Here is a 23,211-nt window from a genome sequence, read left to right as displayed (position 1 = left end):
TGAAATATAAGAAATCTTTACCTGCTGCCCGGTAAAGTATTTTAGGTTCAAAAAATATACATGGATTTTTATCTTCTATGCATGACAACAGAAGTCCCTTGGCCTGGAAGGGGCTTCTGGGTATAACCACCTGTAAAAAAAAAAAAAAAAAAAAAAAAAAAACAATTTTAATAAAACACATTCCATTAGGTCTACTCCTACAGTTGATACTCAACCAATCATATAACTAATTCAACTAAAGAATAGGCATTTGTATTTACTATAAAATTTACACCTTGCCCCTCAGCTAAGCATTTCTAAAATGACATGCAGCTACCACTCACCAGTGTAAAGTGCCACAATTCCCTTCGTTCTAATAGGCAAATGCAACTTGCATTTCCTAAGTGAAAAAGCAATAGGCTGAGCTGTGTCCTGTGTATTACAGCATCCCATTACACAGAGACGAGAAAAACATGGCTATTCCACATCTCCAGTGGACAGGAAAGGGCTCCAAGACATTTAGGAATGAGGAGGATTGTTGACAGGAGAACATGTATGAGATAACTTAACAAAGCACTCTGTTGGGTCATTTATCTATCCTTCTGTGACCCTGGCACTGTGTGGGTCATTTGTCTATCCTTACGTGACCCCAGGAAGCAGCTACTACTCTTTTTCCCTCTTAGAAATAGACACTGGAGCATAGAGAGAGGTAAAGACACTGCCCAAGGTCACAAAGCTTGCTAGAACAGAGATTCTTTCTCTCTCCCCATAAAAAACTGGAGACCACACTCTTGACTATCAAATCACAAATCTTCATCTAAATTCTCATGATTGTAAAATAATTAAGAACAAAGTCTAGATTGAAAGGATTGTTAGAATAAGCCTGAACCTCATTCAAAGATCAAAGAAGCAAACTACCTTTGGATTTCAAACACATTATTGTGGGTTGGGTTGGGTTGGGTTTGTGGATTTAGAAGTCAAATCCTTAGATTGCAAATGATCTACACTGAGCAACACTCCCAGCACTTGATCTGGTTCAAAGACAGCATTCTAGGTAGACCAAGCTAACCTCATACTTTTAATCTTACTGCCTGAAAGGAATTTTTATTAAAAGAATTTTGTTTAAAAATAAAATAGCACAAATCTCTCTACTAACCATATCACACAATGCCTTTGTGCTTCTATTCTTTAGTCTGTCTCTCGTCCTTTATGTTTTTGTTTTTGTTTTTCCAAACATGGTTTCTCTATGTAGCATTGGCTGTTCTAGAACTTGGAACTCTCTCAGTAGGTCAGGCTAACCTTAAAGTCATAGAGATCTGCGTGCCTCTGCCTCCCAAGCAGTGGGATTAAAGGCATGTACCACCACTGCCCTGCCATAAAATTTATTTTTATTTTATGTGCATGAGTAATTTGCTTGTATATATATCTATGTACCACAAGTGTGCGGTGCCTACAGAGGCCAGAAGGTATCAAATCCCCTAGAACTTCAGTTACACAAATGGTTCTAAGTCACCCCTGGCTGCCGGTGATCAAACTCCGATCCTCTTCAAGAAAAATTACTGCTCTTAATCACTAAGCCATCTCTGCAGCCCTTGCTTTCTTCATATAGTTATTTTTATTAGCCTTTTAGTGTGTGTGTGTGTGTGTGTGTGTGTGTGTGTGTGTGTGTGTTTTAAGTTTAAAAGTAAAAACTAGAAAATTCAACAAAAGATTAAAAGTTCTGTTTGTCTAAAACCCTGGCATATGGTGTAAACACTAAATATAATCAATATGCAGATCAAACTCAAGAACAAGTGTTGCCTCAAAGGTGTCTCTTGTCCCACACTACCACTGCTGGCTTGTATCAGAAACGCACAGACTCCAACTGAGACAAACCTTATTCTTATGATCCAGCAGAAAAAAGAAAAATAAGGAAAAACTGTAAACATTTTTACAACTGATTTGTGTTGTCAAAAACAAACAAGCCTCTTTGCAAAGCATTCGTGTGTTTCTGTGAGTCTCTGGAAGGCTGTTCGGTGGATATCAAGACACAAAACACTCACAATATTTGTGACATCAAAAAGACTCAAAAGCTATTCCAAGTGTCACTTACAAATAGGAGAGTCTTCCAAAGGGACTGAGCAATGACACTTTATTCTAGAATGAAAGATTCACACCTAAATAACAGCCTTCACTCCATCTGCTCAAAATGGAAAACTGAGATAAAAGCAAACATGACTTTGAAGTAATAAAACAGTAGGTTTTATTAAAAATACCTCAAAATCCCCTAAAAGAGAAAAATCCGTTCGAAAGAGGGAACTAGGACTTTGGGAGAATGCCATACTCTTTAGAGCCTATGCAGTTAATTAATGCCATCATTGTGACAGTGCTTCTTCAGGAGGCACATTCTAGAAAACCGGGCATTGGCAAGTTAATTTAAAAAGAAATGCTAACCTTTCTTTTTACAGTAAATACAGTAAAGTTGATATCACTTCCAAAGCCCCGCTGTTGGTTAATACTAACAGCATGAGCAAAGGTGGAAACAACCAGTAACGATCAAATAAAGAAAGTAAACAAGGATACCTTGATTCCTGGGCAGTGAGCGAAAAAGGCTTCAGGACTCTGAGAATGGTAGAGAGCCCCGTGGCCCACACAACCCCACGGGGCCCGGATGGTGAGGCTCCCGCAGTTGAAAAGATCGCCAGAGCGGTAGCGATACTTGGCGGCTTCGTTGACAATCTGGAGAGAGAAGGGACATGCCACAGTCACTCTTCCCTGCCTGAAGGCGGGGCATTGTATCTTCAAACGTATTCCCACTACAAAGTACAAACTGAGCGCACAGACAACCATCACTAAAGGTAGGGAGGGCTGAGTGGGCGGAGCCGGCATCTGAACACTGGAGACTCACCCGAAGAGACACCGGTCCCAGCAAAGCATCAGACAACCTACCTGATCAAAGGCAGGAAAAATATAGTCGGCAAACTGGATTTCCGCAATAGCCGTAGCACCAGTGACGGCGATTCCAATGCCAAATCCAACAATTCCTTGTTCGCACAACGGAGTGTTAAACACTCTATCTTTTCCTTTAAAAGAAAAAGATTAAATAAGGTTCATGGGAACATAAATAGCCAACAAAAGAAATGCCGCAAATCAAAACAATGCAATATGCATCTGAAAATAAGTATGGTAGAGAAAAATAGGACAGACAGAGGAAACAGAAAACAACAAAATGAACGATTTCAGTACATAAGAAACGTAAACATGCCAATTAAAGAAACAGGGCCATACTGACGGCCTGAAAGGCAAAACCCAGGTGAAGAGAACACTACACAGTGAAAACCCTAATCAGAAGAAAGTTGACAGCACATCGTCAATCAACAGCCCACATCAAGAGGAAGACACTGCCAGAGATGGTAAGGCAAAATGCATACTGTTAAAGAGTCAGACTCACAAAGAGCTAAGCGGACATGCAGGAACGAGCGCCGAGCACTGCGCGGACTGTCACAAATAAATGGAACACGGGCAGGTACGTAAGTCAACATGAGATTCTGAAACACCGCCTGGGCAATAACAGAAAAAACTACCCCCTGAAAGGAAAGGGGCTTTAGAAATGCTGATATAACACAATAAATCACGTGAGTTAACTGACATATGCAAGATGCCAGCTACAACACCTATACCAGGAGCTCAATACAGGGCCAACCATATGCTGGTCTATCAACCTAACTCAGCAACTTTGTAAAGAGTAAAAGCAAACCCAGCATGTCTCAAAACAGAAGACTTAAATGTGAGAAAGAGACTTGTTGGGAGAAGTGGGTTAGTGGGTGGGAGGGAGCCAAGAGAAAGGTAAGGGGACAGCAAGCAGAATACACTTTGTACACACACACACACACACACACACACACACACACACACACACACACACATATAGGTCACACTGACATGCTTTAAAGCTGTAAAGCCCACCCCCACTTCCTAGTTCCTCTCTACTGGAGTTTCCATGCAATGTAAACAGCCACTTCCTCCTCCCGCCCACACCTCAACCCCAGGCATCATGCCGTCCCCACTACCACGGACAGTACCACTGAGCTGTGAGCCAAAACAAAGCCTTTCTGCCTTGATCTGCTTCTACCCCATTATTCGAGTAAAGCAACAGAAGAAAAGAAGAAAAGGGAGGAGGAGAGTAGATAAAGAAGGGGAGGTGCGGTACACTTTGTGTTAGATGGCTTACTAAATGCATCTCTATAACACACAGCTCAAAAAAAAAAAAAAAAAAAAAATGGGAGAAAAAAGGAAACTAGAAAATGTGTTTGAATTAAGTAACTAAACCCCACATCTCAACTCACTGAACTACTGAGGTTAACTTTGGGGTTGCTTCTTTCAAACGAACCCTCCACTGTTTATTTAAAATTCCGGGCAAAGGGTGATCCATTTTTAGAGGCATTGGAAAGCTAAGAGTGGGATTAACTGAACACTTGAACCCTGAAAGAAGAGACACAGAACAAACAATCATAGTTCGCATGCTTACCCAAAGGTACTCTGCCCTGGATTCAGAGGCCACTAGAATCCAGACAGACAGACTATATTAATGAGTGTCAAGGAGAATGTGAGGTGGGTGTGCCCATTAACTGAAAACCAAAAAGTATGTCCCATTTTGGCACAAACTGGCATTCCATTCACTGACACCTGGGCCTGTACAGCCCTCTACTAAAAACTCATTAGAGAAGAACCTCTGGGAGTTAAAAGAGCTCAGCAGAAATGTCCCCTGTACCCACTAAAGAGAACTCAAGAGTATGGAGTCCTAGCTCCTCCTTCACGGAGTTTAAGGAACACTACTGAATGGGTCACCAAAGAAAGTAAGAAAGAAATCCAAAACTCCCTAGAAGTTAATGAAGTAGAAAGCACAACAGATCAAAACCTACAGGATACAATTAAATCATGAAAAGAAAGAGTCAGAGAAATCTCCGATAACTAAATGATGTGCCTGAAAAACCAAAAACAAGGCAGGCAAGCCCAAAATCAGTAGACAGAAAGACAGAAATAAATAAATTGAGAGAAAGAAAGAAACAAAGAATCAAAAAAATCAAGAGTTGGTTCTTGGATAATGAAAATAAGGCTGTCATATCCTTAAATAAACTAACCCCCCAAAAAAGGTAGAAATTTTATGGCAGATGCTAAGGAAACACAGATAGTTATGACAAACCTTAACATAGTCCATTAGCTAGGTCTTGTCATAGAAGCCTTTAATACCAGCGTGCAGGAGGTAGAAGCAGATGGACCTTTTTGAGCTCAAGGCCAATATGGTCTACAAGTCTCAAGCTAGCTAGAGTTATGAATTGAAACTCTGTCTAAAAACAAAACAAACAAAAAGCATATCTTCTTAAATTGAAAAATATAAAAGAAATAAATGAATCTCTAAAAGTATCTGACCTACCAAGATGGCATCGTTTAAATATATCTAATATATTTGTGACAAGCAGCAAGACTGAAATGAATGTGAGAACCTGGGTCCAATCCCCAAAACTCACATTTTTAAAAAGCCAACCATGGACCTCCATCTCTTTGTGACTTGGCCTCTTGCTGTGGACCCAGGGTCCCCTGGAACTTTGCTTTCACCCACTTTCATCCATTTCTTCTAGCCTACTTCCATTTCTTTATGACGCCTTCTGATCTACATTATAGCCCCCCACTAGGAACCCCACAGCTGCCACGCTAAGATGGGAATCAGGTATGCTACATGTGCCCCGCTTCCCCTCTGCCAGCATATATCCATCCTCCTGAGACTTAACCCTGTTGCTGCAGAATTAAAGTTGGCCTAGCTTTTAACTGCCAGCCTTTTCAGTCATTCCTTCCAGGCCATCTCAAGTCCTTTGTGACTCCCCATCAATCCACAGAACAAGGTCTCTACTAGAAACCCATAGCTGCATACTTAGCTGTGAGATTCAGAACCACTCTCTACCAAGAAACCCACAGCCACCACACTTAACTAAGATACAGTCATTCCTTCTAACCAACCTGCACACCAACTCATGGAACTGTTCTCTACCAAGAACCCACAGCTGCCACATTTGGCTAGGAACCATATTGGAGCAGTAACAACCAAAGAAGTGAACACATACACAACATAGTGGAGACCAGACATCTATACTAAGAAATACCACAACCATCATAACTCCAGACGCTCAATTTCAGCTCAAAAACACAACATGAACAACCAAGACAATATGTCTCCCCCAGAAACCAGAAATCCTACTGCAATAGGCCTTGAGAAAAGCAACTTAGCTGAAGCACAAAACAAGAACTTCAAAGAACCAATTATGAATATGTTCAAGGACCTAGAAGAGGATATGAATACATGCTTTAATGAGATCATGAAAACACAAACCATCGAGTGAAATACGAACAACAATTAAAGACATGAAAGCAGAATTCAACAAAAAAAGAGGATCGCTAAAGAAGAGGCAAAGGGAAATAAAACTCAAAATGAAAAGCTCAGGAAGTCAGAGATGAGATCAAAAGTAAACCTCACCAACATACAGAATGAAGTAGAAGAGAATTTCAGGTGTTGAAGACAATAGAGAGGAAATGGGCAGCTCAAAGAAAATGTTGACTGTAAAAATAAAGAAAGAAAGAAACACAATAAAACCACTAGAGACAGTTTGCCACCTAGTAAAGGAGGCATTGTCAAAGCAGGATCTGAGGGCCATAATAAACAGAGAAGGTAAGAGACTGGGTAATACATCATTTTGCTTTACAAAACAGAGGTTTCGATGCAATCAATGAAAGCTTAGTAAAAAAAAAAAACAATTAAAAAATAAAATTCAGGAAATACAGCCAAAGATAAACTAAACTAAACTTCCTAATACCCTTATGAGGAAGAATGATGATCAGCTTCCAACTTGGACCATCTACCTATTAGTAAAGTTTCAGAGTTTAAAAAGGGAGGGGGGCTAAGCACAAAACATCCAGGAAATCTGGGACGCTGTGAAAAGACCAAAACTACAAATAATAATTAGAAAGCAGTGATTTTGAATCTTTGTAATGCTGCATCTTTTTAACAGTCCAGCATGCTGTGGTAACCCCACAACCATAAAGTCATGTCTGTTACTACTTCATAACTGTAACTTTATACAGTTATGAACTGTAATGTAAATATCTGTGTTTTCCAATGGTCTTAGGCAACCCCTGTGAAAGAGTATTCAACCTCCAAAGTGATCATGACCTATAATTTGAGAACTGTTGGTATACAGGAGAAGAAACCCAGATTAAAGGCACAGAAAACATTGTTAGCAAAATCACAGAAGCACATCTTTCCAATCTAAAGAAAGAAATATCTATCAAGTACAAGAGGCATACAAAATGCCAAATGAACAGAATCAAAGAAGAAACTCCCCACAACATATAATAATTAAAACACTAAATGTATACAGGGGAAAGGGAATATTACAAGCTGCAAGAGAAAAAAGACCAAGTTACATATAAAAACAAGGCCATCAGACTAAAACCTGACTTTTTATAGGAGGCTCCAGATATTCCACTGGCATGAAAAAATGCAAGACACCAATCTGAACTACTATACCCAGAAAAACTATCAATCACAATTGGTGAAGAAATAAAAACAGTTCACAATGAAAACCAACTTAAACAATGTTTGTCTACCAATCCAGCGTACAGAAAGCATTAGAAAGAAAAACTTAAAAAACACCCAAAAGAATACAAAGAATAAATAATGCGGAACAATTAGTCAAAGGGGGAAAATAGACAACATATTAAAGAAATTAATAAACACTGCTTAATAATTCTAATGGTCTCAATTCCTCAATAAAAAAGACACTGACTAAAAAACTAGATTAAAAAATAGGCTCCATCTTTCTGAAGAAACACACTTCACCACCAAGAACAGACATCACCTTGGGGCAAAAGGACGGGAAATGATGGGTGTACCACTCAACCCTTCCCAGAAAATGTTTCTTTTTCCAGGACATAGCAATTAACACAGAGACCCATAACTGAACATTGCACCACAGTGAGTCTAACTTTAGCACACTTGGTCATAAAAAGGATCTTTATCAACACCGACCCCTGCCCCAGTGCTCATGGACCTATGCAGAAGAGGTGGAGAAAAAAGCCAGAGATGGTAATGGCTCCTCAGAATGTGTCTTCTAGATGAAACATAATTGATCACATATTAATTAACTCATGACAGCATGTACAAAACCTACACAAGTTCAAGCCAGACAAAAATCCCAACACAGAGAGCATACACAGAGTCCCACCATCAACCAAGAAGCCATTTGTGACTGATGCTTGGTTGATGCTTGAAAGGGAAAATCAGTTTTCTACAACAGAGCCCCATGCTCAGTCCTAGTTGGCAGGCACATGAACTCATGATTTTATGTGCTTTTTGTTTGCCCACCTCACCCCAATCTTATTGGGTTGTTTGATTGTTTGTTTTGATTTGGAGGATTTTGCTTTTTTTTTATTTTTTTAAGGAGAGAAAGAACATAAAGTTGGGTGGGTAGGAGGTGGGAGGAGCTGGGAGAAGCTGGGAAAGAGAAAAGAATATAATCAAAATATATTGTGTGAAAAAAATTAAGTGATACTTTTTAAAGGCAAGTGTATTTATATAATCTCAAGAATCAGGAGGCAGAAGTAGAAAGATTCCCCAAGACTCACTTTATAGCTCACCTGGTTGACTTAGCAAGCTCCAGACCAGTAATAGACTTTGTCTCAAAAGCCAATGCCTAAGAACTGACACCTAATGTTGTCCCCTGACCTCCATACACACTCACAAACACACATATGCATGCACACAAACTTTCCAACTAAAAGTGGTCCAGGGCCCAATGGATATACTGCACAATCCTACCACATCTTTAAAAAAGAACTAACAGAAGTCCTTCTTAAATGACTAGATAAAATAGTAAAGAAAGGAATGCTAGAAAACTCTATATAAAACCAGAATTACCTTGATACTTGTACCCAAATAAAGGTACAAAAGAAAAAAAGATAAATGTGTAGTCCAATATCCTCAATGAATAAACTTAGGTGCAAAAACTCTTAATATAGTATTTGTAAACCAAACAAACAAGACAATGAAAAACTCTGTCAAGGATGTGGACAGATATGGAAGGGCCAGGAAGGGCCAGGCAGGGTCAGGAAGGGCCAGGCAGGAGAGTGTTAGGTGGGAGGAGCTTGATAACCCCCTCAAGGCAGGCTTTGCCTTCAAACCACAGTGCACACTTCATTTACACACTACTCAAGTCTCAGTTAAACCATCACTGCTTCTTAGCTACTGACAACATTTGATGACAAAAATCTAATTTCAGAAATCTGATCAGGAACCCAAACATTCAGGGACAGACCCAGTTGGTATTCAAACTCTGTTTCTATAACCCAGGATGTCAGCTCATCTTGGTATGCAGAATTCACTTGCAGCTCAATCACTCCCTTTGAATATGAGTCACAGATAGGGCAGGTGCTGGAAATGCCGACTAGACACATCCTGTATTTTGTAACTCTTAAAAGCAGCTGCAGAAACTTGACGGCGTGATTCACACTCATCATAATCTGCGACTGTCTTCTGAGCGTGTGACCTCTATATCTCATCAATGCCCTGCTCCAGTGAAGGTACCTGAATAATTTTTGAAAAAAAGAAAAGAACAGTTTCCATTGGTGGCAGCAAACAAACATGAATCCCAGCTGCCTGCAGTGGAAGCCAAATCCAGCAAGTCTGAGCCCTTAACCAAACTGGCAGCCTATACCAATGTGCTCCTTGGATACAGGTAGGTGTTTTTCGTCTTGGTGAAGAAAGTACAGCTTGTCTAGCCACTAGAAGGCAGACACAACGGTGAATGTCTCGGAATTCTTACTTTAGGGGAAACAGTTTAACAAAGGACATGTTTAAATGCTCCAAGAGAAAGAGCTCCCATGTAATCGAAAGTTAAAAGCTCTGTCTTCTGCCTAATCTTGACTGGTGGTGTAGGCACTAATAAGATACACAGTATTGATGACTTTCCCTCCCCTACAGTGCAGTTAACCCAATGTAAAGCTCATGGATATAATATCCTGAGTGTCGGGATTCTGTAAACCCCACTCCTCAGTTACCTAGCAACAGCCAGGTATGCTCCGCCCCCATGACATGGCACTATAAAAGGGGCTGCTTGCCCCCTCCTTTCTCTTGCTCTCCCTCCCTCCCTCTCTCTCTCTCTCTCTCTCTCTCTCTCTCTCTCTCTCTCTCTCTCTCTCTCTCTCTCTCTCTCTTCCTCTATTACCCTCTTAACTCCCCCATGACCTGAATAAACTCTATTCTATACTATACTGTCATGTGGCTAGTTCCCTTAGGGAGAAGGGATTCCCAACATGGATCCCCCAGAGGCATCCCCCTCTCCTCATTGCACCTCCATGCGCCACATCCGCCCACCCACCCCCCAATTCTCTTCATCCTTTTCCTAACATTGGTGCCGAAACCCAAGATGTCATTTTTTAACAACACTGAGAGATGAAACACGGCAAACAGCAAGGGTACTGGGAAGCAAGACAGACCAGGATAGACATCTTCATAAATTACTAAATTACCTAAGGCTCTTTGTTATCTGCAACAAAAGAAACCGCAAAACAGACCAAACTCATTCCCACATTTATCTCACTAGTGATCACAAAGCACTGAATATTATTACATTAACACTTTTCTATACAGTAGAGTTGCCATAGCTTAGTTTTTATGCTGTAATTAAAGCACCATGACCAAAAGCATCTTGGGGAGGAAAGGATTTATTTGATTTACATGCCCAGATCACAGTCCATCTTGAAGGGAAGTCAGGAAGAGCGCTTAATGCAGGAACTGAACGAAAGCCCATGAGGAACTCTGCTTACTGGGGTGCTCTCTCTGGCTGGTTCGGCCTGCTTTTTAAAGCAACTTAATAGTGCTTACCTAGACTTTCCCAGGTCATTTCTCAAGGACATGGACACACATGGACACACACACATTACCTTCAGTAATCTCGTGAAGGCATTCTCTCAACTGAGGGTTCCTCTTCCCAAGCACATCTATGATTATATCAGGGTGACCAAACCTAACTAGTAATGGGTAAACAAAAACTCATCTCCCCTGCCTCATGGGTGAGGCTTATATTCTAGACAATGAAAACTATAATAAAGAACAACTGAGTAGATTCGAAGGCTGTTTTATAACACTAAGTGCTGTGCAGGGCAACAAAGAAAGGGGTGGATAATAGAGAGTTGGAACTAACATGGACAGCCATAGTTAACCTTCATTGTCAACCAGACTGCATTACCAGCATCTAGTAGACAGAGGCACACTTCTAGATGCGCCTGTGAGGGCAGGTCAAACCCACACTAAACATGGCTTGGGAGCATCCCATGGGCTGGGGTCTCAGACGAAGGGATGAAAGAGGAAACTAGCTTAATAGTGGCCTGACCCTTCTCTCTGCTTCCCATCCTCTGAGATGTGAAGAGCCATGGTTCTCCACCAGCTCCCTCCATGACAACGTTGTGCCGACTCACCTAAGCCCAAGCAACCAGAAGCCGAGCCCTCTGAAACAATGAGCGCATCTCTCTGCCAGGTACTTGGGTCACAGCAGTGCAAGATGAACTAACACAGGGGCTGAGAGTGGAAAGACCCTGAACAAATTGCTTCAGCACACAGAGAAAGGGGACAGAGGAGAACCAGGAGTCTGAACACAGAAACGTGGCAGGGTTAAGCCAAAGCCTAGGGAAGAGGCTATAGAGGAGCAGCGTGGATCAGGCTGGGCCTTCCAAGCCCACTGTCTGGGTTTCTTTCCCTCTTGGTGTAATCAAATACTCTAACAAATGCAACATAAAAGAGATACAGTTTATTATAGCTCAGAGTCCCAGAATATATATATAGTCCATCACAGCAGGAAGTCACAACAGAAGGAACTCCAAGGAACCGGTCACCTTCTATTCATGGTTAAGAAGCAGAGAATGAGAACTACATGGTAATGCAGTGTCCCATCCACAATTAACACCATCTGTGCACACTAACTCATCAACACAATCGAGATAATCCCCACCGGCAAGCCCGGAGGCCCATCTCCAAGGTGAGTGAGTACAGGTCAGGTTCCCTGAGACTGAGTCAGAAGGGAGGTGAGTCAGATAAACAGGAAATGGCAGAGCCAGGCCACTCTGAGTGTCATTTCATATCTACCTTTCTGGCTGGTGTTCTGTGAACAGTCTGTAAACAGCAAAGGAAGTCACGGCAAGCTGAACAGCGGGGCGCCGTAACACTGAGGTGAGAAGCAGAGACTCAGAACAGCAGAGAAGGGCAGGACGGGCAAGACTAGATGAATCCTGAAACTCGAGTCAAAGGATTCACTGATGAACAGGTCCTGCAGTCTGAGTCAAAGACACACAAAGGATACTCAGAGCCTTTGGGCCCGGGTAAGGTTAAAGATAGCACGGCCAATCAGTGAGGCTCAGAAAGGAAAACTAGATACAGCAACTAGATACAGTGCTACATAAAAGCTTCTGGGGATGAGACTCCAAAGTTTTATTTCAAACACGAATGCCATGCCTCGGGCATTTGGGTAGAGTATCATAGGACTGTCAAACATGAGTTAGAAGTATTTGGCATAAGTAACCTTATGTATTAATGACACATGATGGGATATAATTACTGAGTGAATTTAGGGGGCAAAGTGAGTAGAGAAATGAACAGAGGTGGTCACTGGTAGTATTTTTTTTCCTGGTAGGAAAGTCTCGTCAGCTCAGAGCTTAAAAAAAAAATACATTTTATACACACACACACACACACACACACATATATATATACACACATACACACACACACATCATATATATATATATATATATATATATATATATATACACACACACATACACACACACATATAAAAACACTCTGCCCCTCCCCCACGAATGGGTCCAGGCAGCTCCTTCCTGCAGGGGCAGGGAAGAGGGACATAGACACTGCCTGCTTTCTTGAAAGCAGCACCCTTCTCTCCATCCAGTTCAACGTGGGGGGGGGGGGGCAGGTAGCAAGCTTGTCTGGGAAGGAAAGCCCGCCACACCCTCCACTTCACCTTGCTACAGGTTGCAGATGTGAAAGGCCTCGCCAAACTTTTTGGGACACATTTCCACCCCCAAACTTCCAGGTCCATTGTCCTTGCAAGTGCAGAAGAGGGGTGGGGCGGGCTGGTCCAGTGCTGGCTCAGTCTGATGGTTGCTGTCCCTCGAGAACCCCTGAAGCTGAGGCTCCAAGCTACAGAGTCCTACCCTCGGCTCGCGCAGCCTCCTACCCCACTGGTTTTTTTTTTTTGTTTTGTTTTTTGTTTTTTGTTTTTTTTTTTGTTTTTTTTTTTTAAGGAAAGAAAGAAAGGGAGGGAGTTTGGGGGAGAAGGGGAATAGAATCTGAGTCCCCTGAAGATGAAGAGCTGGAGCTACTGCCCTCAGACTCACTGTCTTCATCATCCTCCTCAATCTCATCCCCATCCTAGCTTTTATCTTCACTGCTCACTCAGAAGAATCCCCGCCGTCCTCAGACACGTCACCGTTCTTCCTCCTCCTCCTCCTCATCCTCATCCTCCTTATCATCATCCTCTTCGGACTCCAACTGGGACTGTAGGGTTATCCGGCTAGACTTGGGGTTTGGGCCTCGAAGCTCAGTCACGTTAAGTTTATTGGAAATGTGTTCTTTGTATGCTGCGCGGTCCTGGAGAGAAAGGCTCTTGAGGTCCAAGTGCACCTGCCTCTGCTGCTCCTCTGCCAGCTTCTTACAGTGCTCCTTCTGGCTCCGCGAGATACGCTGCCAGCAGCTGCCAATCTCTACTGTGAGCTCCTTCAGCGGCAGGTGATTTAGTTCCCCCATTGGACAGCAGCTCCTGGGAGAACTTCCGGTAACCATTCTTAAGGGGTTTCTTGAGCTCTCCCTAGAACTTCATCTTCTTGGAAGAGTTTGTAGCTGCTGGAGGGGCCCGCATCTCACTCAACTCTCTCATATCGTTTTTGATCTTCTGCACGAGTGGTGTCTTAATTAGGGTTTGTATTGTTGATGAAACAAGATTACCAAAAGCAACTCCATGATCACAACCCTGGGGGAGGAAAGGGCTTATTTCCTTTTACAAATGGCAGGTAACAGCCCATCACTGTGGGAGGTCAGGACAGGAGCCTGCAGAGAGGAACTGAAGCACAGACACTACTTACTGACTTACTTATGGCTTGCTCGGCCTGCTTTCTTACAGCACCCAGCCTAGTACACAAAGGGAGTTCCAAGCCAGCCAAACCTGCATCATGAGACCCTGTCCCCCAAAAATATTTAAGGTGGAAGAAATATCAAAATTTCAGGTTAATAGAAATGATGAGTAGAGAAAGGGAAACTGGTCCATGAAAAATTAATGAAATACATAGAGAGAATAGCTAGAACCATGTCTCAGGTGTCAGGGCACCGTGGCATCCCTCAAGATCCAGAAGGAAAGGAAACAAGCACAGAAGCCCTGAGGCCCACACATGGACAAAAGCAGCAAGGGAAGAGGGGCCTGCCCAAGTTCTCGGGGCATGTACTTCTCTTTTTACTAAAACCTAACTAGACCCATCTCTCTCTTTGTGGTTCTAAGGATCAAACTAAGGGTCTCCTGTGTACTAAACAAGTGTTCTCACGTCCACAAAACAGACTATTAGCAGAGGGAAGAAGAGGAAGGCGGGACTGAGGAGAAGAAAGAATCAAACAGTACAAACACACCCGGGGAGTCAGGCAGCAAGGGTGGTCCTTGATGGTCCCGCAACAGCCTTGAGCCCAAACTGGATGAAACGGCTTGTTTTGTACCAGTACCATTCAGTTTGGTGACCTTAGGATTAGACAGCAAGGTAGATTCCCAGCAAGCTAATATTGTACAGAATTCAAGACAGGGATAAAAAGAAGAAAGAACAACAGAGAAGACAGAAACAAAAGGGGGTAATTTGTGGCTTTAAGAACCAGTAATTCAGGACTTGGTAGGTGGCTCGGTGGTGAAGAGCTCTCCCAGAGGACTGAAGTTTAATTCCTAGCACCCTCATGGTGGCGCACAACTGTCTATAACACTAATTCCAGGTAATCCAACTCCCTCTTCTGGTTCAGGCTCACATGTGATGTACACAGATGCTTGTGAAACACCCATACACATAATTTTTAAATTATTTACTTTTAATTAATATGTATAGGTATTTTTCCTGAATATATGTGTGTGTGTGTGTGTGTGTGTGTGTGTGTGTGTGTGTGTGTGTGTGTGTATTATGTGCATGCCTGGTGCTTTCAAAGGCCAAGAAGAGGGTGTCATATCATTAAAAACTAGTGACACAATGGTTATAGGCTGCCTTGGAGCAACTGGAAATCAAATCTGTGTTCTCTGGAAACACAGTCAATCCTCTTAACCATTGAGCCATCTTTCCAGCCTGTAACATACAATGAACTTCTGAAATGATGAAGAATGTAAACTTACTTTAAACGAAACAATAATCAGAAAGAAAAACAACCCAAGATTGCTGGAGTGGCAGTCCTAAGATGGGGGGAGTTGGAGAAGTTCAAGGCTGAGATCAAGATTTGGGGGTGCTTCAAAATGAGATTTTAGAGAGAATACACTGTTATTGATGGTGGGATGAATGAGGGTCTGAATGTGATGAGCAAGATAAACAGAAAGAAAACAAATGAGAAATGGAATGGCCAGGATGTCGGGGAGACCATCTTTGAAGACACAAGAGAGATGAGGAAGAAGAAACAGAATGAACAGTCTGCCCTCAGCAAGGATTGCTCAGGGCCAGCAAATGACAAGGAATCTCAGCCCATGCTTAAGGATCAACACTGCAAACATTTAATAGATGCTTGTTTTTAAATTATTGAATGAGAGCTACATTTGCCTTTAGAAGTACACTTTATTAGTTTGTCCTACTTTAAGATTTATTGTGTGTGTGTGTGTGTGTGTGTGTGTGTGTGTGTGTGGGTGGGTGTGCATGTCTGTGTGTGTGTGTGTGTGTGTGTGTGTGTGTGTGTGTGTGTGTGTCTGCACACATGAGTGCAAGTGCTCTCAGAGCCCTGAAGAGGCCACCAGGCCCTCTGGAACAGGAGTTACAGTCAAGTTTGAATGCCCAATGTGGGTGCTAGAAACCAAACCCTGATCTTAATGAATAGCAGAAGTGTTCTTAACTGGTGAGCCACCTCATGAGCCTGTCCTAGGTTCTGCAATGACCAAACTAACTCAGCCTTTTGAAACCTAGAACCAAGTTCCTTCGTACTCCTAGGCAGTATACATGTTGTGACATAAAAGTATCATAGAGCTGTCCTCTGTGTATGTTAGCAAGTACCAAAACTGCTGATCTCTGAAATATGGGATCCAGACATCTACCTGACAGCTAGTATGTGGGATAACTTGAAATCCTCATCTTTCCAAGCCTCTGGGGCTCAGGGAGAGTCACACAGCAGTCCTATATACTGCATTGTCATGGATATCATCATTAACTTTAGGGACTGCACTTTAGACGAATGAAAAGCACACCTCCCCTGAAACAGCCCCAGAATCCACCATCTTTAACTGGGTCAGGGAAAAATAAAAAGGAAATATTACATGTACTTCTTCAACTGTGAATCAAATTAACACTTAAGGTAATCGGAGTAGAGTAGCTCGATGAAAGTATTCCATCTACTATGTTTGATCTCCAGAACCAAAAAGTTAACACACAAGAAAAAAAAGTAATTGACATTTCAAATAAACATATAGCTACAGAAAACTAGAGTAAAAGGAAGAAATGTCTATGCCTCTCTTAGTTAAGGCTTTACTGCTGTAAACAGACACCATGACCAAGGCAAGTCTTATAAAGGACAACATATATTTGGGGCTGGCTTACAGGTTCAGAGGTTCAGTCCATTATCACCATGACGGGAAGCATGGTGGCTTGCAGGCAGACATGGTGCTAGAGAGGGAGCAGAGACTGGCAGGCTGCAGGAAGAGAGTGACACTAGACCTGGCTTGAACATCTGAGACTTCAAATCCCACCTCTGGGGACACACTTCTTCCAACAAAGCCACACCTACCTCAGCAAGGCCATACCTTCTAATACTGTCACTACCTATGGCCTATGGGGACCATTCTCATTCTATCCACCACAATGGGACAACTTAATCACCATCTGTTCCAGAGCATTTATGGAAAAAGAGGAGAGACATGAATATATGTGACTAAGGCACAAAACAGATCAGAGAACTAGAAGTAATTACAGGTACCATTTTTTTAAATGCTTGATTTATTTTTAATTATGTTCAGACTATGGTGTTGGTGTTGAAAGGAGGTGTGTGTACAAGAATGTAGTTACCTGCAAAAGCCAGAAGAGGCTGAGAGATACACTGGAGCTGGACTTGGTGGTGACTGTGGCCTACCTGACACATTTACTGGGAACCGAACTAAGGTCCTCTGCAGGAGCAGTACGCACTGAGAACTTCTAAGCCATCTCTCCAGCTCCTCTACAGGTACACTTTTAACAATAGGAAAAGAAACACCACATCTTTATCTTCTTTGTCATAGACTTTCTGGAATATGTTGTGATTGCTCAATCCCCCCCCCCTTTTTTTTTTAATTTGCTCTCCAAAGCTTTGATAAAGATGAAAGCATTTTTCAGGGTTGCCTAAGGCCAATACAAAATTAATCTAGATCATTCTGCACCCATAAATTAAATGTTCTTTTTTCCAATATTAAAAACATAAAATGAAATATTCTTAGAGATTATTTTTTCATTCTAAAAATGAGATATGACCATATAATTTATCTTCCAAAACTGGAACACGTCTCAGGGTGCTAGGTATTATTTAAAAAAAAAATAGATGTTAATTATCTTCAAAAGCAGCTCTAGACAAAAAGACAGCTCCAGGTAACAAAGACTTGCAGTCTCCTTGTTATTAAACATCAGTGATAGCAACACGCATGAAAACTAATAAGGGAAAATGGAGTGTTGGCTTTCTTGGTGAGCTGCTCATTACCCAGTCCTAGAAATGAGGACGAGAACGGGAAGAAGCAACCAGCCATGAAGGGAGTACCCTGGTCACTACCAAGATGTTCACAGGGACTCCCAGATGAAGCTCTCCCGAAGTGTTCCCTTTGGCTGCTAAGGATGTTGCTGCATGGGAGGCATTAAATATCAGCTCTTCCTCTAAGGGCAGTTTCAGCAACAGCAACCCACCCAGCCTGAGGCCATGGGTGGCAACCCACATGCACTGCTGAATCTTATCTTGAGGACAAAGGCCTGGTCATTTCAGCCCAGTTGAGTTTGGCTCAGAAGTCACTCTGACTGCACATCTCATGGAATTGGCTCTGGATGCCATGGGTCCTACATCATACCTGGCCATCTCCCACTGCCCCACTCTGCTTTCAACAGGTTAACAGTGCTGTAAACCAGAAAAGCCCAAATCAATTCCAATGAATGACAAGGAAAAAAAAAAAAAAAAAAAAAAAAAAAAAAAAAAAAAACCCATAAGCTTTTCTACGAACAACACAGACTCCATCCCATCACCTTTAGAAATGTAATGGAGGTACAATGCCTTAAGCTTAGCAGTTATCTGATAGTGGGTAAATGAACAGGCTTATATACACAAGATACCAGAGTCTAAAGACAACCATGTCTGTGGAACTCATACAGATATATGGCCCATACCCCACCAAATACTAACACAAACAGATATGGTAACAAGGCAGACAGGATTGAGCTGAGTGACTAAGTGGGGAATTGAGGGAGTAATACACACATGAAATACTTAATTTAAATAATGGGAAATGTGACAGCAAAAGACTATTGCTAGGTCTTGGTGACATCACCTTTACTCCCAGTCTTTACTGCCAGTGTTCAGGAGACAGAGGCAGGCAGACTAGGTAAGTTTGAGGTCAGACTGGTCTACAAAGTGAGTTCCAGGACAGCCAAGCCAGCACAGAGAAACCCTGCCTGGAAAAACAAAACATCCCAACAACAAAGACCACACAATCATTGAGGCATATAGTTACAAATGTGTCCAACCTTTCTCTAGTACACAGAGCAGTACTTTGGACATATGGAACTGCAAAAGCAAGTTCTGGAGATAGCAACTGTTTATCTGAAAAGAGTGTCCACAATGTGCCTACATCCCACATATTAACTCCCCTTTACTATGTTTTATGAATGCATACAAATTACACTTGGCAACAATGTAGATGCAGGTCTAATCCCACAGTTAATCTCTCTGGTGTGTTTGGGGTTTTGTCTATTTACTTGAATCACAGTAAGAGAGAAAAAAAAAAGATTAAAAATTTATGACTACACTTAAAAGGATTCCAGAAGATTCAAATGTGTTGTCACAAGAAAGAAGGCAGGTAGAGGACCAGTCAAATGACATAATGAGCTGTAAATGTTACAACTACGCATCCAAAGGGAGCAAACCAACAAGTTGCAAAATCCTAGCTCTAAGTAAGGCATACCTACCAGCCCCAGGTTCTTCAGGTACAAACAAAAGTCACTGTTATGTCACTTGCCCAAAGTCCACAGCAGTGGTCTGACCAATGCCTGGTCCCCTCAGCCACAAAAATGCTGTCCCTCAATTTTCTATTGCAAGCTACTCATAAGTGCTTAAAACATATCACATTAGACCTTAATCATCTGGCCACAACTACAGATACAAAATAGTTTTAAACACGGACTCCAAATGCCATCGGTCTTTGTGAGCAATGTCCTAAAACTCTCTCAGATGTTTCTCCAAAAAGTTAAAACAAATAGACAGTTCATTTAAACTTTTGCAGTATGTGACCTAGTTACCAACAATAAAATAAAACGATTCTTTAAACACAAAACAGTGTTTAAAATAGTCAAGAAAACTCTTAATGAGAGCAGGTTCTGGACAACCTTTCCAAAAAGGCTTGATTTAATAGTGACTGAATAATTAACTGTACAAGATGGCAGTGCTGAAAACCCTGCAGAAATGTTAGCAGCTGTGCCTCAGAGACACAATCCCACCTCTTCTTTGACCAGAATTAAGATGCCATAGGTTGTAAAGTATCAGGATGTTTTTATACAACCTACTTTCATGGGAGACAAAGGTGGGCTGGGTATAGTAGTAGATCACACCTAAGACCTTGGGCTAAGGCAGGAGGATAGAGAGTTCAGAGCCTGCCTAAGCTACTGAGGAAGTTCAAGGCCAACCTGGGCAACTTGGTGGGACCCTAACTCAAAATACAAAACAGTAGGGCTGGAGATACAGCTTAATGGTACAACGCTTGCCTGGCCGCTGGAAGGCTTTAGTTTCCTTTCGTAAAATAAAAAGCAAATGGGTTGGGGAGACAACAGACTAATCAAAAAAACAACTTCAGGTAAATTCTCCTGTAAGTTCAGAGTCTCGGAAATCTCCACCTGCCTTACCACGTGTATAATTAAGCAAATAACCACAATTATAATGCATTGGTAATCGAAGAAAGTTGAGCCACATCCAACATTTCATGCCAGAAATCAGATTTAATACAGCAGTTCAAAGTGGAACCTGCTGAGTAATGTTTTATACACTGTGTGAAGATGTGTCTCTGTCCTTCCTTACCTAGCTAAGGCACCTTCTGACTGGTTAAAAGGAAAAGCCTATGGCCTATACCAAAAGGCAGGCTAGTAAGGCCGGACATCTGGCAGAGAGAGAAACTCTGAGAAGGAATCAGGCGGGGAGGAAGTCAGACATGGACATAAAACTTTAGAGAGGTAACCAGCCATGTAGCATAAGTTAGATTAGTATAAACAGGATAAATGTGTTTTGAGCTAGTTGGGAACAAGTCAAAGCTGAGGCCAAAATCATTGTAAATAAAATTAAGCTTCCACATCATCATTCGGAAACTCGGATGGACATAGAAAAAGCCCATAGTTACAGGGACCTCAGAGTCAGAATGTCGGGGCTTAAATGTGGCTACCAGCTTTTCAGCCAGGTGATCTTGCATCCTGCTTCAATTTTCCCATCCATTAGTGAAAAAAAAGAATTAACCTATGGATGGGATATCTAAGAAAAAGGCAAGCTACAGCATGCAAAAGCAAATGGAGCACTATCATCTGGGTACTGGCCAGGGAAAACGTGAGAAACGCTGTAGAAATGTGGGGATTCGCAGTAGTCAGTGAAGGGGCACGTGGAACTGAGGCTTCTCTAGCACTGGGAAGTACTGGGGCACACAGTCCTGAAGGGCCCCAGACCATCAGCTGGAAAAGGCCGATCAACGCTGACTACATGCTGCCTGTGCCCAGTTGTGATAAAGTTCAACCTGGAGTCTGTGGGACCCGGGCCAGCAGTGAGAAGCACTGGCGGAAACAACAACACAGAGCCTCTAAACCTAGAGCCTCAGATCCTGCTTAGCCTAGAGGCCCACCTATGGAAGACTTTAGCATTGGTGCATATTTGAAAGTGCTAGAGTCTTTAGGAGGTGGGGCCTGTTAGAAAGAAGTTGGGTGACTAGGGATTTAACCTGCAAGGGAGGAACCTTAAGACTCTAGCCCACGGTCTTTTGAACCGTGGGTCACAACCCCTTTGAAGGTCAAACAACCCTGTTGCAGGAAAAGCACAGATCTTTCCATGACATAATGCAAACCACGTAATTGAGGTTATAAAGTAGCAACAAAAGTAATTTTAGACTTGGGGGTCACCACAACATGAGGAACTGTATTAAAGGGTCACAGCATTAGGAAGGTTGAGAAGCACTGGGCTAGCCCTTTTCTCTCACATGTTACTTCTCAGACACCGTGACCATGAGATGACTATTCCTCTTTGGCTACGTGTTCCTCATACTTCCATAGGCCCAAACGCACCATAAACAAAGCCAAAACCAGCCTTCCCTCCTTTCAAGCTAATTGCCCGAAGACTGAGTCACAGCAGCAGAAATCTAACATTGATCCATTGATAAGACAACGGCTGGGCAATAAGGAGGCTGCCGTCACCTTCGTCCAGATATCACGAGGACAAGCACTGGACAGAGAGGGGCTGTAGGCAAGAGGCTCAGCCATGGATGGATGTGTGTAAAAGCAAGACAGAGGGCAAGCAAGAGGAATCAAAGGCAACTCAGGATTAAAGAATATGAGCAGAGACATTAGCCTTTACTATGTCTCTGCAGAAACCTGGGCACCGCACAGGCCAAGATCTGAAAGAGAGGTCCACAGAGCCCCCTGAGCACAGGGGAAGGAACAGAAAAGAGGGATGCACAGAGGCTCCTGAGCACAGGAGAAAGAACAGAGATCCTGGAGGACAGCAAGGTCCTGTTAGGCTAGCAGTCTCTTGGGGACATTCCTGAGCAACCTCCTGTCTAATGGCTGAGCAGCATGCTGCTTACCACACAGTTGAGTAAAAACATTATGCCAAGGTGGTCCACAAGGCAACATCATGAAGGTAAGGTTGGCATGCCCTGAGCAACTTCAGGAATTTTCCATCAATGGTTTTGATACAGCCTCTGATTCTGAAGACGGTCAATCAGCTGCTAGGACTGGCTCTGATACTGCACTGTAGGCTGGAACTCTGCTTCTATGCATGAACTGATCGATGTGGCAGAAGGAGATAAAGTTCTCATTTCTTTTTGTTGTTGTGAGTTTTTAATTTTTTTTATTGGATATTTTTTATTTACACGTCAAATGTTACCCCCTTTCCTAGTTTCCCTCTGAAATCCCCCTATCCTATCCCCCTTACCCTACTTCTATGAGGGTACTCCCCCACCAACGTACTCCCACCTCCCCACCCTGACATTCCCCCACATTGTGGCATGAAGCCTTGGCAGGACCAAGGGCTTATCTTCCCATTGATGCCCAACAAGGCCATCCTCTGCTACATATGCAGCTGGAGCCATGGTTCCCTCCATGTGTACTCTCTGGATAGTGGTTTACTCTTTGGGAGCTCTGGGGGTGGGGGGGTGTTGGTTGGTTGATATTGTTGTTCTTTCTATGGGGTTGCAAACCCCTTCAGCTCTTTCAGTCTTTCTCTAACTCTTCTACTGGGGTCCCTTCCTGTTCTTAGTGCAATGGTTGGCTGAGAGCATCCACCCCTGTATTTGTCAGACTCTGGCAAAGCCTCTCAGGAGAAAGCTGTACCAGGTTCCTGTCAGCATGCACTTCTTGGCATCAGTAATATTATCTGGGTTTGGTGACTGTATATGGGATGAATCCCCAGGTAGGACAATCTGTAGATGACCTTTCCTTCAATCTCTGTTCCACATTTTGTCTCCGTATTTCTTTCAAAGGACTAAAGCATCTGCACTTTGGTCT

The 23,211-nt window shown here is 42.5% G+C and overlaps 1 protein-coding gene across 1 annotated transcript in view; it reads right to left on the bottom strand.

The window, feature by feature from the left end:
- The window catches only part of BCKDHB (branched chain keto acid dehydrogenase E1 subunit beta), a 159,930-nt gene that overhangs the window by 108,847 nt on the left and 27,872 nt on the right, over window positions 1–23,211 (bottom strand). Inside the window, exons 4-6 of the mRNA XM_080934641.1 lie at window positions 2,908–3,041; window positions 2,542–2,697; window positions 22–130 (exon numbers count right to left, since the gene is read on the bottom strand). Of these exons, the coding sequence (XP_080790767.1) occupies window positions 22–130; window positions 2,542–2,697; window positions 2,908–3,041 (399 nt within the window). The remainder of the gene's footprint in view (window positions 1–21; window positions 131–2,541; window positions 2,698–2,907; window positions 3,042–23,211) is intronic.

Source organism: Micromys minutus (assembly GCF_963924665.1).
Source record: "Micromys minutus genome assembly, chromosome: 21".
In the NCBI taxonomy this organism is placed as follows: Eukaryota; Metazoa; Chordata; class Mammalia; order Rodentia; family Muridae; genus Micromys; species Micromys minutus.
This window is presented reverse-complemented; position numbering and strand designations above follow the sequence as displayed.